This window comes from Mastomys coucha, unplaced genomic scaffold (genome assembly GCF_008632895.1).
Source record: "Mastomys coucha isolate ucsf_1 unplaced genomic scaffold, UCSF_Mcou_1 pScaffold19, whole genome shotgun sequence".
NCBI lineage: Eukaryota > Metazoa > Chordata > Mammalia > Rodentia > Muridae > Mastomys > Mastomys coucha.
In genome coordinates this window covers 19,672,701-19,687,209 of record NW_022196901.1, presented here as the reverse complement: position 1 = coordinate 19,687,209, position 14,509 = coordinate 19,672,701, and the positions used below count along the sequence as shown (strand labels likewise).

The window sequence follows — 14,509 nt, the reverse complement described above, 5'->3', positions numbered from 1 at the left end:
ATGCAGCCACAGTATCTGTCCCAGCAGAAAAGGCCACGCTGTTGCTCCTCACCCAGGCAGGCTGGGCCAGTGCCCCATGGCCTCTGGCCTCTGGCCTCCTCTCCTGGCCTCTGCTCTGGTGGGGTTAGGATCTTCCAGCATTTACACAAACCACCTACAAGGAATTAGAGCTTTGGGAGAAGCTTGGTGGCTCCTGCCTTTGTGCGCCCTCTTGAGCAAGCTGCCTCCATTCTCTCCCAGCAGTTTGCACTGTTTCCATCCAAAGAGCCAGTAGGTTGTGTTCCCTGTTGGTGAGGTCATTCACCCAATGGTGACTGGGCCTCTTCCAGGAGAGTGGTGTGAGTAGAGAGCTTCTTGCAAAGATGGACAGACAGACAGACTAAGATGTGGAAACAGAAAGGAAGGGGGGAGCCTTACTCTGCAGGCGGCAGTCTGCTCAGGATAACAAGGCCCTGTCTCTAGCTCTGGTAGAAGCTGCACCGAGCTAGAGAGAGGACAGGGTGGGTGGGCATGCGCTTACACGCACGGCTGGCCAGCTGCTCATAAAAGAATAATGGATAGAAAGGGTAAATTTCAAAATACATAATACATACCTGTAGAATTCCTGACAGGAACAGTTGTCTCTCAGCTCACGCTGAGGGTGCAATCCGTTGTAGCAGAGAAGGCAGAGCAGCAGGGGAAGGAAGCATGGTCAGTCACATTGTTTCTACAGTCTGAAAGTAGAGTGAGTGCTGATGCACAGATTTCTCCTTTGTTCAATCTGGGACACCCAGCCCATGGAATGACACTACCCAGTTAAACTTCTCCAGAAAACACCCAGAGATATGTTCCCATGGTGATTCTAAATGCAGTCAAATTGACAGTGGAGATTAAACATCACGATACCCACAACAGAAAGCATGGGAGTAGAAAAAAAGTGTCAGTGAACAGCTTTCACTCTGGTTGTTCCCTTCCAGGGATGCTGCAGACATATGCAGATCGGCAGGATTCGAACACTGTACATATAAAATCCTTTCCCCTTCTCAAGAACTCCAGATGGTATCATCCCATGACAAGGGTTCTCTGCTTCTTCTGCTCACCAGCTTCCTCACATAGAGGGTAAGGGGGAGGCCAACTCCTTCCTGTCAGGCACTATGCTGCAGTGACTCACTCTACCACTCAATACAGCAGTTGGGCGTGTGAGCTCTGCTTTCAAAATCAGCACTATAATGACCCCAGACACTCAATGAGGAGAAGCAGCTCTGAGAAATAAACTAACATATCTGTCTGGGGTGTGTGCTCATCAAGGGAGCTGCAAGCATGTGCATGTGTGTGTGCTCACAGGACACCCTTGGGTTTGCTCTTCAGGTGGTATCCATATTGTTTTGGCTTGTTTGTTGGTTGTTTGTTTGTTGAGACAAGGTCTTGTACTTGGCCTGGAATTTTCCAAGCATGCTAAGTGAGTCACTGGGGTCCTCCTGTCTCTACCTCCCAAAACTGGGATTACAAGCACGCACCACTATGCCTGCGGTTGATTGCTTTAGTTTTTAAGTGGTTTCTGAAGGTCAAATTCTGCCCTTCACTCTTGCAAATCAAACTCTTTGCAGACTGAGACGTCTCCCTAGCTCCACATCTGTAGTTTTGATCAGCAAAAATGATCCCCATGGAGGTACATGTTCTGTGTCTTTGAAAATGTGTGTGTGGGTTGGACCAGAAAGCATAAGTGGAGATTACGTGGAGTTACAGTCCAAGAGAAGCTTGACTGTGGTCCATGGACACTGAATATCAGTTCTTTCTGTCAGGGTGAGCCAAGAGGGACAAGGAGGGGTTGGAAATCACTGGGGACTGCCCCATCTGGACTCATGGAACCCCCAGCCTTAGAAGGACTTGCCAGTAAGGATCCTTAGAATGACTATGTGGTGCAGGTTTTAGGGTTTTTTGTGTTCTTTTTTTTCCTGACTTATCTGGCCCACCCTGCAGTGTTGCACCTCATCAGCCCATCCCATGCCCATCGTGGGTCAGGGATGCCCACGAGGGAAGCAGCAGCAAGGTAGGACTCAGGGTCTGGCAGTGACTGTGAGGATGTGAACTCTTTCCTGTTTAATACATACAAGTGGAGCTGGCCTGCTCTGACCTCACTATGAGGGGTAGGCTGACCCACTGCTGAAGACTTGGTCAGCTACATAGTGAGTTCAAGACCAGCCTCTGGGGTATATGAGACCCTATCTGAAAGAAAAACAATAGTCCAAAATCGTGGCATAGGCAGTGCCACATCCCTCCATAGTCTGTCCCTTCTCTTCTGGCCTCTGGTGTTGGCACCTACCCTTGCCTCCTCAGATGTGTGCATGCATAGCTGCTGCTCCAAGGATCTCCAGCATCTCCTCCACACTGTGTGTGTGTGTGTGTTTTCATGTGTGTGCATCTCTTTTTTCTTTCCTTTTGTTGTTTGTTTGCTTGCTTGCCTGTTTTGAGTCTCGCTATAGAGCCCTGGCTGACCTGGAACTCACTATGTAAGCCAGGCTGGCTTCAAATTCCCAGAGACCTACCCATTATGTTGCAAGTATGCCCAATTATGTTGCCAGTTAACTATTATGGGTCAAATGTGTCCCTGGAAGCATACATTGGTGTCTACTGCCCAATACTGTGAATGTGACTTTATTTAGACATAGGAGTCTTTCAGGTTAGTCAAGTTTGGGTGAGATTCTGCTGGGTTGTGGTGGGCCTGACAAAGGATCGTAAGTGTCCTCACCAGAGAAGAGGTGTTGGACATGGTAGCACATGCCTTCAATCCCAGCAGTCACGAGGTGGAGATAGAGGCATGCAGAGTTATGTAATTAGGAATGTTTACAGCCCACATTTCTTGTGTACATATTGGGGGTTACATGTGTGCATGTGCACATGGAGCCAGAGGTCATCTTTGGGTACCCTCTAGCTGCCTGCACCCCAAGTATTTGCCTGTTTCTGCCAACACCCCTCAGTGCTAAGAGTGAAAGTATGTACCACCCTACCAAGCTTGACTTTCTCATGTGGACTCTAAGCTCAGGTCCTCTTGCTTGCAAGGCAAGCACCTTCTGGTTCACTCATATTGTTATGTGACTTCTGCAGCAGGGGCCTTGGTTCTGATGAGCTCTCTCTGCATCTCCCTATAAGCAACCTCCACCAATATGGCTCCATGATGTTTGCTGTGGGCATATGCATGGTGGCAAGGGAGAAGAGAGCGAGTAGTGTTGGCCAAAGGGAGAGTGAGGCCATTCCTGACTACAGTCAGGACTGTATGATGTCCCCAACACTGCTCGCACCTCAGCATAGACAGTAAGGGTCTGAACTCTGAACTTGTAAGAGGCTATGAATACACTTATTAATAAACTCTGCTTTGATTTCTACATTTACTATTTCAGGGTTGATTTTTGTGTTTGCTTGTTCGGGTGGTCAGAGGAAGGGATGGGCTCTTAGATACACAGAGCCCTCTCCTCCACCAAGGCCACACCCCTAATGAGCTCTGTCACCTCCCTGCAGCCTCCAGCGTCTCCTCTTCACCATCAACACCCACCCAAGTGACCAAGCAGCACCCATTTCCCCTGGAGTCCTACAAGCAGGAGCCTGAACGTCTAGAAAGCCGCATCTATGCTTCCTCATCCCCTCCGGACACTGGCCAGCGCTTCTGCCTAGCCTTTCAGAGCCCAGTGCGGCCTCCTCTGGCCTCGCCGCCGACATACCATGCTCCTCTGAGAACCGTAAGTCTGCATCTCCCCCATGGTGGGGCTGGACCAGGCTATGGGAGGGAGGACGGTGCTTCCCCACACCAGCTTCAGCTGCCCAGGGCTAGCATTTGTAAATTGCGCTGTCATAAGTCACAGGCTGAGAAAAACATGCAGGTTTAGGTGACATTGTAGGAATCAAAGGAGAAGCTGTTCCATCCTCTCTACTTGGAGCATGCACGGCCAGGAGGAAGTCTGCTCCTCCACTTCTTACAGCCATACTTTAGGAGCACCATTGGGTTCACCTTGACTAGGCTGCTGAACTAACACCAACAGAGCAGAATAAATAGGGAGGGAGGGAGGGAGGGAGGGAGGGAAGGAAGGAGAGAGGGAAGGAGGAAAGAGAGAGGACAGGAGGAAAGGGGAGAGGAGGGAGGGACAAAAGAAGATGAGAGGCAGGAGGGAGGGAGGGAGGGGGGAGGGAGAGAGGGAGGGAGGGAGGGAGAGGGAAGGAGGAAAGGGAGAGGACAGGAGGAAAGGGGACGGGAGGGAGGAGAGGGGAAGGGAGGGAGGGACGAAGAAGGTGAGAGAGAGAGAGAGAGAGAGAGAGGGAGGGAGAGAGGAGGAGAGGAGAGGAGAGGAGAGGAGAGGAGAGGAGAGGAGAAGAGAGGAGAGGAAAAAAGGATTATTTTCTAGAGTTTTAAGGTCTGACATCACCTGACTTGAGATAGGTTCTTGGAAACTTACTCACTTGGTGGGAAGTGGGACAACATGTCTCCATGGGTATCAGAGATTACCTGAGAAGGTCTGGGGTTATTGATGGAAGAGGCCAGATTCCCCCTACACCTAGATATTGCACAAGCGTGGAGCCCCTCAGGGTGGTAGCCTGTTGGCTTCAGTTAGGTGCTATCAGAGATGCAGAATGGTCCTGAGCCCAGTGAGGCCATGCCATTCAGTCACGGGGGTTCCTTTTCCTGGTGCTGTGACAAGACACAGGCTCGCTGGAAACTAGTTCCAGGACCATCACAGCACCGAGATCCTGTGTGCTCCATCCCTTTTATAAAATGGCACGGTTTTGACGTGGTGCCTAGGCACATTCCTCTGTATTTTTTTAAACCATCTTGGGATAGCAAAATCGATAACACAAAGTAAGCTCTATGCAATGTTGGTTTGTTACATCTTTAGACAGCCCAAACAAGACATGCATATCCAATACAGAGGCACTCTTGCTTCATATGTTTCCTGCAGTCTATTAAACCAACAGGTTCCATACCTGTGGAAAAGAGAGACAAGTATCCCAAATACCAAAGACTTAAACCAGCACACTCAACTTCCACACAGTTCTGAAGCTAAAAGGCCAAAGTGAGTGTTGGGTGGGGCCATGCCTTCTCCAGGCTCCCGAGCTTTTTTTCTCTCCCAGCATCTAGCAGCCTAATTTTTTAGATCCTAATTCCACCTCCTAACCCACCTTTCTTTCCTCCGTGTCTGCTTGCGAACACATGTCCCTTTCCTTAAGACACTAATCATCTTAGGTCAGAGTCTGCCTCAATGCTTCATTTTAACCTGGTGACATCCACAAAGATCTTATTTCCAAGTAAGAGTGCCACTTGAGGACACTGCAGTTAAACACCAGCGTGTCCACTTGTGGGACATCATGCAGCCCATAACAGTCGATATCTTAGGGGAGAAAATGTATTTGCCAAGCAGAGAACATACCGTGATTACTCCTCTGTTCGTTCAAGGATGCTTGGCAGTGGTCATTTGTCTGGCAAGGGTTAAACTGCCATGCATCGCTCTGTCCTCCAGAGCTCACATCCTTGCTGGCAGTGTATTAAGTAGTTCTCAGGCAAAAAGCTAAGTCAGAGCAGTAAGCTGGTGGCTGGGATTAACAGCTGGAGCAGACAAACCAGCTGAGCTGAGTCTGGAGGAGTGCTGTGAGCTTAAGTAAGCAGAGAGACACAGAGAACTGTGACTGGCTGGACCTGGGTGTCAGACAGACCCTGACTATGGGTCAAGGCTGTCATGCTGAGAAGAAGGCCAGACACCAAAGGGCAAATACTTCATGGTCTCCTTTACATAAGATCCCCATACAGAAAATGGAATGCTGGTTTCCCAGGAGTTAAAAGTGACATTTTTTTTAATTACATTTTGTTTATTTGGAGGGTGGGATGTGGTATGTGTGTCACTGCACTTGTGTAGAGGTCAGATGACAATGATAATCTCCCAGTCTCTTTTCTTCTACCATGTGGATCTCACAGATCAAGTCAGGTCCTCTGACTTAGCAGCAATAACCATTTCCCACTGAACCAATCTCAGGAGCCCTAGGTGACGTCTTTAATGGATGTTTCCCTTTGGGAAGATAAGGTGGTCTCAGAGATGGAGGCTGTGAGGGCTCCATGACAATGTGGATACATTTATGTCACAGAACTGCATGTTTACATGACTCTCTGCTGAAACCTGGATGGTGTGTGCCTCCCAACAGCAAAACAATGAGCTTGTCCAGGAAACCAGGATGACCAGCAGGGCTCCCCACTTCCGTTTCAAAATGTTGTGTTTCAGGAATTGGAACAGAGCTAAGGAGATGGCTTAGCAGGTTAAGTACCTGCCACACAAACATGAGGACTTGATTCTGGATCCCCAGCACCTCTGTAAAAGCTGGTGCAGTGACAGGAATCTGTAACCTCAGGTCTGGGGTGAGGAGGAAAGCAGACAAATAGGTTCTTGGAGATCGCTGGTCCTCAAACCAAGCTGAATTAATCAACCTGAGGTAAGCCTTAAGGTGAAGTGACCCTGTTCCAGAAATAAGGTGGAGAACCAGAGAAGAATACATCTGATGTCCAACTCTGGCCTTCACATGCATGCTCATATACATGGACACAACACATACATACATCGTAACACACATATATCACACACACACAAAAAAAAATCAGAAAAGGATGTCCCTTTTGGGTACTTGCCATTAACAGACCTTACCATCTGTAACTGTCATCCTAGGAGAGCTGCCCCCACCTGGCACACAGCCTCTGCAGCCACAGTGGAGCAGGGGGGCTATTTGACATTCATACAAATGTATCCCTTTGTAATTGGATTTTGTTAGAAGCTTTCATTTCTGTGCTGTTCCTTAAGAGCTTGGCTGACTTTGTTAACTTTGGGACTGGCATAATCTTCATGGAAAGATATGAGCTGCTTGAAATTTCTGGAGCCCTAAATATATTTCAACATAATTTATCTCTGCTCTTTAGAATAGGAGCCAAGAGACTCCTTCCATAAACGGGGGCCCTGAAGATAATTTTTTCTAAAGTCAACTCCCATGAATTTTGTCCTAAAGTTAGAAAGGGATGGGGTGACTAATTAGTCTTTAGTGACAACACTTACTGAAATACTTTATTTATTCAATAAATAAATACAGGCTGGAGATGTGGCTCAGTCGGTAAAGTGCTTGTGAGAGAGCGTGAAGTCCCATGGTCTGTGAGTCTCCAGCACCACATAAGCAGGCCGGGTACAGGATTCTTATGATCCTAGTACTTGAAAAGTGGAGACAAGAGGATCAGAGGTTCAAGGTCATCCCCACCTACCTAGTAACCCTAAAGGTGGTCTAAGCAATGTGAGATGTGAGGCCCTGCTTTAAAAGGACAAGCACCAGATCTGGTGCTCGCTTGGGTGAGAGATGACACAGCCATGAGCAACACTCATCTGTGTATGGGACATGCGGCTTCAATATAAAACCCCTAATTAAACAAAGGAAGGCAGTTTGGGGTGGGAGGACAATCAAACATACTAGAACCTGTTTAGTTGTTATGGAAGAGCGGTCTATTCTATCTTAGTGGCTGGCAGACCCAGCCCCCTTCTCAGTAGGGAGGAGCAGTGACCGAGCTTTGCGTTTGGGATGTATGTTGGCTAGCTGTTGAGATCAGATAGGATGTGCAGGAGCAGAGGTCCATGCTAGGTAGAGGCCTGGTAGCAGGCGAAGGCAGAGAGAATACAGTGGAACTCAGAGCTCTGAGCAGGAAGAAGCAGAAGGCATTTGGCATCTGGCATAAGTAACTGGAGGAGGAAAAGAAGAGTCAAGGTTGATTCTAAAAACTCTGCCTTGACCAGATGGAGTGGATTTGTTGTGTTGGGAGACCAAAGGGCTGTGGAAGTCTGTATCTGTGAGTAGGCGTCAGCTGCTTTGGACACTGTGGCTCCTGTGTTCAAGGGGAAGCATCTTACTATAAATATAAAACATTGAGGTAGCGATGGTGTATGAAATGATGCAGAAAACATGTGGCTGGCGAAGAGAGAATCAAGGAGAGTGGGCAGCTACGGGGAAGGGGTTCTGGCAGGAAGGGAAGAACAACACAGAAGCCAAAGGATGATGTCACCTCGTTTCACTATAAACTTGGCAAGCCTGTCTCTGGACCCCTGCATGGCCCAGGGCGAAAGACACACACTGGAGAGGTGAAAGACAGTATGACTCCTTCAAGAGGTTTGATGTAGGGGCTGCAGAGATGCTCACGTGCTTGTTTGTAGTCAGCTCAATTTCTCCACTCTTATAAGGATCAGGACTCACTGCCTAGGGAATGGTGCTACCCCATGGGGATGATGCTTCCTTCCCACATCAATTAAGACAGTATTGTACAGGCGTGTGCACTGGCCAACCCAGTGTAAACAGTCTCTTAATGAGACTCCCTCATGAGACTCTCTTCCCAGGTGACTCTGGTTATATCAAGTTGACCATTAAAGTGTGTCCATATGTACCAGCATAGAGACACTTGCACACACACACACACACACACTGTTCCTGCTAAGCATGCACTCTACCACTAAGCTATAGCCCTGGTCTTGGGATTTCATGTTTGACCTATGTCAGAGTCAGAGTCCCTTGAAGGACTTGGAGGATGAGTCTCATTACAGAAGTAACCCTAGAAAGAGGTAAGGGAAGACCCTAAGCCATGATACGGTCCCAGCAGAAATCAAGCTCTGCGCCCATGAGCTTAGATCTCCACAGCTCTGAGCCAAAATAAACTTCTCTTTACCTCAGAAGCAGTTTGTGCCCCGTGTTCTATTGTAGTAATACAAAGCTGATTAATACAGTCCAATGTCTGGAGAGTCTGGTCTCTTGGAGGCCTTGCCTCTTGACCTGCAGAGCTTTCCCAGTGTTCTCTTGTAGCCTCTTCTCTGTGTGCTTGCACCCCTCGTATCCCCTCCAGTCCTTTGGGACTACCCTATGACATCATTCTACTTTGTTTCAAGGCTGGGTATGGAGCTGACAGTCTTGTGCATTTTAAGTGTGCATCTAGCTACATTTCAAGTCTCTTTTTTTGCTGTAATTACCACTTTAAAGGTTCTGTCTTCACAGAACACAGGAGTGGAGGATAAAGCTTCAATGTGAGAGAAAGGCAATCCACTCACATAATTAATTACTGTCTTGAGCCTCTGAGATACCGGGCAGTTGTTACATGATAATAGATAGCTAACATTTGTTTCCTTGTGGGAAAGTGACCTGAGCAAAAGGTAATCTTTAAAAAAAAAAAAAAAACTGTGTCAACTGACTTCACTGGCAAGATCTCTTGTTTATGTAACCTTAATACTGGTAGGAATCTCTGATCAGTCAGCCTTTCAAGATTATTTGAGATGAATAGCCTGAGTGTGTGTGTGTGTGTCTGTGTGTGTGTGTCTGTGTGCGTGTCTGTGTGTGTACATACATACATATGTGTCAGTGCAAGTGTGTGTGCATACATGTGGGAGCCAGAGGCTGACCCAAGGTGTCTTTCTTAATCGCTCTCCCCCTTGTATTTTGAGACAGGGTCTCTCACCAAATCTTTGGCTCACTGATTCTACCAGAGTGGATGACCACTCCCTGGCTCTAGTGCCCTAGTGTTGGGATTATAAGCTCCTGTATTTTATATGGGTGCTAGGGTTTGAACTCTAGTCCTCATGCTAATATAACAAGCACTTTATGGGCTATGCCATCTCCTTGACACAGACTTCTATTTTGTGTTAATCTGCTTAAGGTAGAAAAGCTCTTCACTCTGGTTTGCTCCTTAGCTATTACATACCTGGACAAGCCATCATCCTATAAACAATACAAATATGTACCAATTAAAAGTGTTTGTCAGACAAAGTCTCTTACCCTAGGTTGACCTCATACGGTATAGCTGAGGATGACCCTGGACTTGGGAATCTTCCTGTTACTACCCCAGTGCTGGGACTATGGGTCTACACCACTCGGCCTGCTTTGTGTGGTGCTTAGGGTAAAACCCAAGGCTTCGTGCGTGCTATACAAACACCACCCAATGAGCTACTTCCCCAACCTGACATCATTCTTTAACTTTTAAAGGAAAAATATTCTAGAAATCTATAAATATTTCTAATTTCATTACATTAAGAAGTTTTTGCATATACTGCTTTGGTTTTACATTCCTGTCTACCACTTCAAGTACCCAGTGATGGCCTAATAAGGATTTGCCTTGGATTGTGTCTGTCCAGAGATGGCAAACTAATGTTTCTATCACTCGTTGCTCACTACAGATTAGATATTTTAAAAATAGTGTGTGTGTATGAGGGTGGTGGTGAGAACTGATGTGTGACAAGGGGCAGGAGCTGCTAAGAGGGTTTGTTGGTGTGAGGGCCACAAAGTTGGGGCTTCTGTGTCGCCGAGAAGGGACAGCCAAAGAACAGCTGTTCTAACTTCAAGAGTTTTGGGCTGCATTTTCCATTGGTCCCTGCACGGTGGGGATCTTCAGTCCTGGAACAGAAAAGAAGGCAGAGCCTAAGACAGGCACTTCACCCATTTCTCTAAGCGATAACTGGTCTTAAAGAATCCTGTGTGCGCTTGCCTCCAGGGTAGCTGAGTGCCAAGGATATACTATCTCTCTCTCTGTGTCTCTCTCTGTCTCTGTCTGTCTCTCTCTGTCTCTGTCTCTCAGGATGGCTTTATTCTTCTACAGAGCCACACACCAACACACCTCTGGCTAAATCCACCTCAGCCACGTCCTCTAACCATGACAAGAGCTACTATAGGATCCCCCTTGGATGTTCCAGTATAACTGAGTAACCCTGCCTATGGCTGAGAGATCACACTTAGGACATTGGTGTGATACAGAGATGGGGTGTCTCCTGCAGCTTACTATAGCAGTCTTCCAACAGTCTCACTGCTGTGGGATGGAACACAAATGGCTGTCTGCCCTGTCTTGGGCTGGTATTGCCTGCTTCTGCCTCGGACCTTAACTCTGTGTGTTTCTTGTATAAGAAACTGCCACGGTCATGGGATACTCTACATCCATGTTTATTGTTATATTGTTCACCATAGCAAAGGAATGGAATCAACCTGGGTATCCACCAACAGATGAGAGGATAAGAGAATTGTGGTGTAAACAGATGTGGTGGAATTTTATCCAGCCATGAAGAAAAACAAAATCACGGTGTTTGCAGGAAGATGGATTGAATGGGAAATTATGTGCTAATGAATAAGCCAGACTCAGAAAGACAAATAGACTCTACTGTGCAGATCATGGGGTTTAACAGTGTGTGTGTGTGTGTGTGCATGCATGTGAGCGTGTGTGTATTTGTGAGTGTGCCTCTGTATATGTGTCTGTGTATCTGTGAGTGTGTCTGTGTTTTCGAATGTGTGTTGGTGTGTGTGTGTGTGCATGTGTTTGTGTATGTGTGTGAGTGTTTATGAGTATGTGTGTCTGTATCTATGTGAGTATGTGTTTGTGAGTGTGTGTGTGACATGAAACAATCAGGAGAGGGAAAAGGGGATGTTGGAGAGGAAGGAAAATGGGGACCAGCAGGAGGCAGAGCCTGGGGAGTCAAGAAGAAGCCCAACCAAAACTATGTAAGAAAATACCACAACAAAGCACATCACTTTGTGCACTGACTTTATTAAATAACAGGAAAGAAAGAAGAAAGGGGTGGGGAGGATGGAAGAGAATGGAAGAGAAGGAGAAGAAAAGGAGGGAGGGAGGGAGGGAGGAGGGCAGGAGAGAAGGAGGGACAGACGGACAGAGGGAGGGAAGAGGGTGGGAAAGAGGGAGGGAGGGAGGGAGGGAGGGAAGGAAAGAGGAGGGGGGAGAGAGGGAGGGACAGACGGACAGAGGGAGGGAGGCTCACAGGCCCAGACAGGGTGGGAACCAGATGGCAGGGTTCCTGAGAGAGTGAGATAGCAGAGCACGGGCCGGGAGTCTGAGTTGTTGTCCTGCCAGGTTTGGTGTAGAGAGAAGTGAGTGATGCCGGAGGGAGAAGAGGAAGGATGGTGTGGTGATGAGAGCGGCTGGGCCTGTTAGAGAGCTACAGAAATGATTTATGGGTCCTGTACTTACAACCCCTCACCCCATGCCTCTGCTGGATGGAAACGCAGAGCTTGCCACAGGCTGTGACAAGGATCCAGTAAGATGACTACACATGGTCACTCATTGAAGGGTTAGCAAGTGTGGAAGCCAACATGTGAACCATGGCATCTCGACTCCACAGCCATGTTCTCAGCATAGTATTGCTCTCTCTGAAGACAAGTGCTGGAATCTTGCCTCTCCACCCCATGGTGACTCATCCTTAGTTCATACGCCTAATTCCAGGCTTGGCCCACCCTGTCCCCTGAGCCATATCTGGCCTATCACTTCATTTCATGAAGTTTGATTGGCACACTCTTATCCTCTTTCCTGAGTTCGCCCATGCTAGAGCCACAGCCCAGCAAAGCCCAAGGGATTTCCATGTGGCTTTTCTTGAGAAGTTAACTAAGCCCTGGCAAATCCATGTCAGAGCTTCCCTTTATACTGGTGTGCAGTTAATTATGAGAAAGTCCAGTGAGCACAGTGAAGCTGGTCCCCAGAAAGACAGGAGACAAGTAGGAGAGCTTTGTTCTGAGGCTGTGAGACCAGGCCCAGCACAGAGTGCAGTGGGCTTGGCCACTGGTCCTACCTCTCAGGAGACCTGGGAGCCTGGCTGCACATGGAGTTGGGGAACCAGGAGATAGTCTGTATAATTAGGATTCGATGCCTGGGACTCTTCTCCCCTCAGAGGGGTAATAAAAATATGCAAATCACTTCAAGCCTGATAGAGAAGATTGGGTGACAAGGTTAGGGAAGATGGCAGCTATCTACATGTCCCTGTGTGAGAATAGGCTGTGTTTGTCACTGTCTTCTCCCCACGGGTTTTTAGAGAAATGTTACTGTTTAGACATAGAATGTTACTCAGGGTCCTCTGGTAAAATGCTTGACCCCCAGAATAGTGTTGTCATTAGGTAGTGCAGCCTTTAAGAGATAGGGCCCTGTGGGACAGTCTTTAGGTTGCTAGGAGCATAGAGAGTAGAGGCCCAGCCTCCTGTCTTGTCCCCATGGCGTGCAGTGTGAGTAAATGGTATGACTCACCATAGGCTCCTGTCATAAAAAGCTGCCTTGCCAGGGACTCAGAGCTGTGAGCCAAGCAGTGACATGGGACCCTCCCAAGCTGTGAGCCAAAACGGTTATAAGCAATCATCTCAGGTATTTTTTCTTTATGTAGGGATGGAAAATCAGCCAACACAAGTGCATGTGCACTTGCCTCCAGTCAGAGGATTCCCTCAGGGGCAGGGGACGTGATTCAGTGGGTAAACCACTTGAAAAGCAGGCTTAAGGACAAGGGTGGAATCCCCAGAACCCACATAGATGCTACATAGGTGTGGGACCCACATGTAATTCCAGCCCTCAGAAGGCAGAGATGGGGTTCCCCAGGCTAAGCTGGCTAGCTAGACTACTTGTGTGGGCAAGCTTTGAGTTCAGTTGGTAGACCCTGCCTCAAAGAACATGGCAAGCAGTTGAAGACTCTGGATATGAGCTTTGAATATCCACACATGCACACACATGTTCATGCACCTACACACATCTGTATGCACATGTATACTATACACACTGGCATATGCAACAGAAGTTAACGTAATTTTCTAAAAAAAGATTTCATTAACAACAGGCTGTAGGGTGGAGTTCATGAAGGAAACTAAGAAAGGAACCAGGAAATAAAGCAGCGGCCATGAGACCGCCATGGCTGCACTGAGGCTGCAGGGGCGGGAGCTTCTTGCAGGAAAACACTCATTTAAAAATCATTGTGTGGGGGAGAAACTGGGACCAGCAGGAACAGGCACACAGGAACTCTGCCAGCCCAGTGGCTCAGGTTCCTTCCGGTCTGTCTGGGCTGGTGTCCTGAGCAGACCTTGGGCGCAAGCTCCGCAGCCAGTCCCACAACACCCAGAGAAAGCTTCACTCCCAGGCACTCTAACATGCCCAGGATCAGAGGTGAGATGGACACAACATCTGTCTGACCAGAAATAACTGGAACCAGCGGGACTAGGCACATAGGAACTCCGCCAGCCCAATGGCTCGGGTTCCTTTCAGTCTCACAACACCCAGAGGAAGCTCTACTCTCAGGCGCTCTAACACACCCAGGATCAGAGGTGAGGAGGACATAACATCTGTCCCAATACCAGGAGTAACAGGGACTAGCAGGACCCAGGTACACAGTAACTCCACCAGCCCAGTGGCTCAGGTTCCTTCCTGTCCCACAACATCCAGAGAAAGCTCCACTCACAGGCACTCTAACACACCCAGGATCAGAGGTGAGGAGGACACAACATCTGTCCCAATACCAGGAGTAACTGGGACTAGCAGGACCCAGGCACACAGGAACTCTGCCAGCCCAATGGCTTGGGTTGCTTCCGGTCTGTCTGGGCCTGCCAGTGCCCTGAGCAGACATTGGGCGCAAACTCTACATTCATTCCCAAAACACCCTGAGGAAGCTCTACTCCCGGGTGCTCTAACAAGCCCAGGGTCACAGGATCCCAGAATCACAGGATCACAGAAACAGCTTGACTCTGA

The 14,509-nt window shown here is 48.2% G+C and overlaps 1 protein-coding gene across 5 annotated transcripts in view; it reads left to right on the top strand.

Annotated features, from left to right (window-relative positions):
- The window catches only part of Prkag2 (protein kinase AMP-activated non-catalytic subunit gamma 2), a 254,264-nt gene that overhangs the window by 159,607 nt on the left and 80,148 nt on the right, over positions 1–14,509 (top strand). For all 5 annotated transcript variants that reach the window (XM_031380198.1, XM_031380197.1, XM_031380200.1 and 2 more), the window contains one exon: positions 3,496–3,713. In XM_031380198.1, coding sequence (XP_031236058.1) covers positions 3,496–3,713 — 218 coding nt within the window. The remainder of the gene's footprint in view (positions 1–3,495; positions 3,714–14,509) is intronic.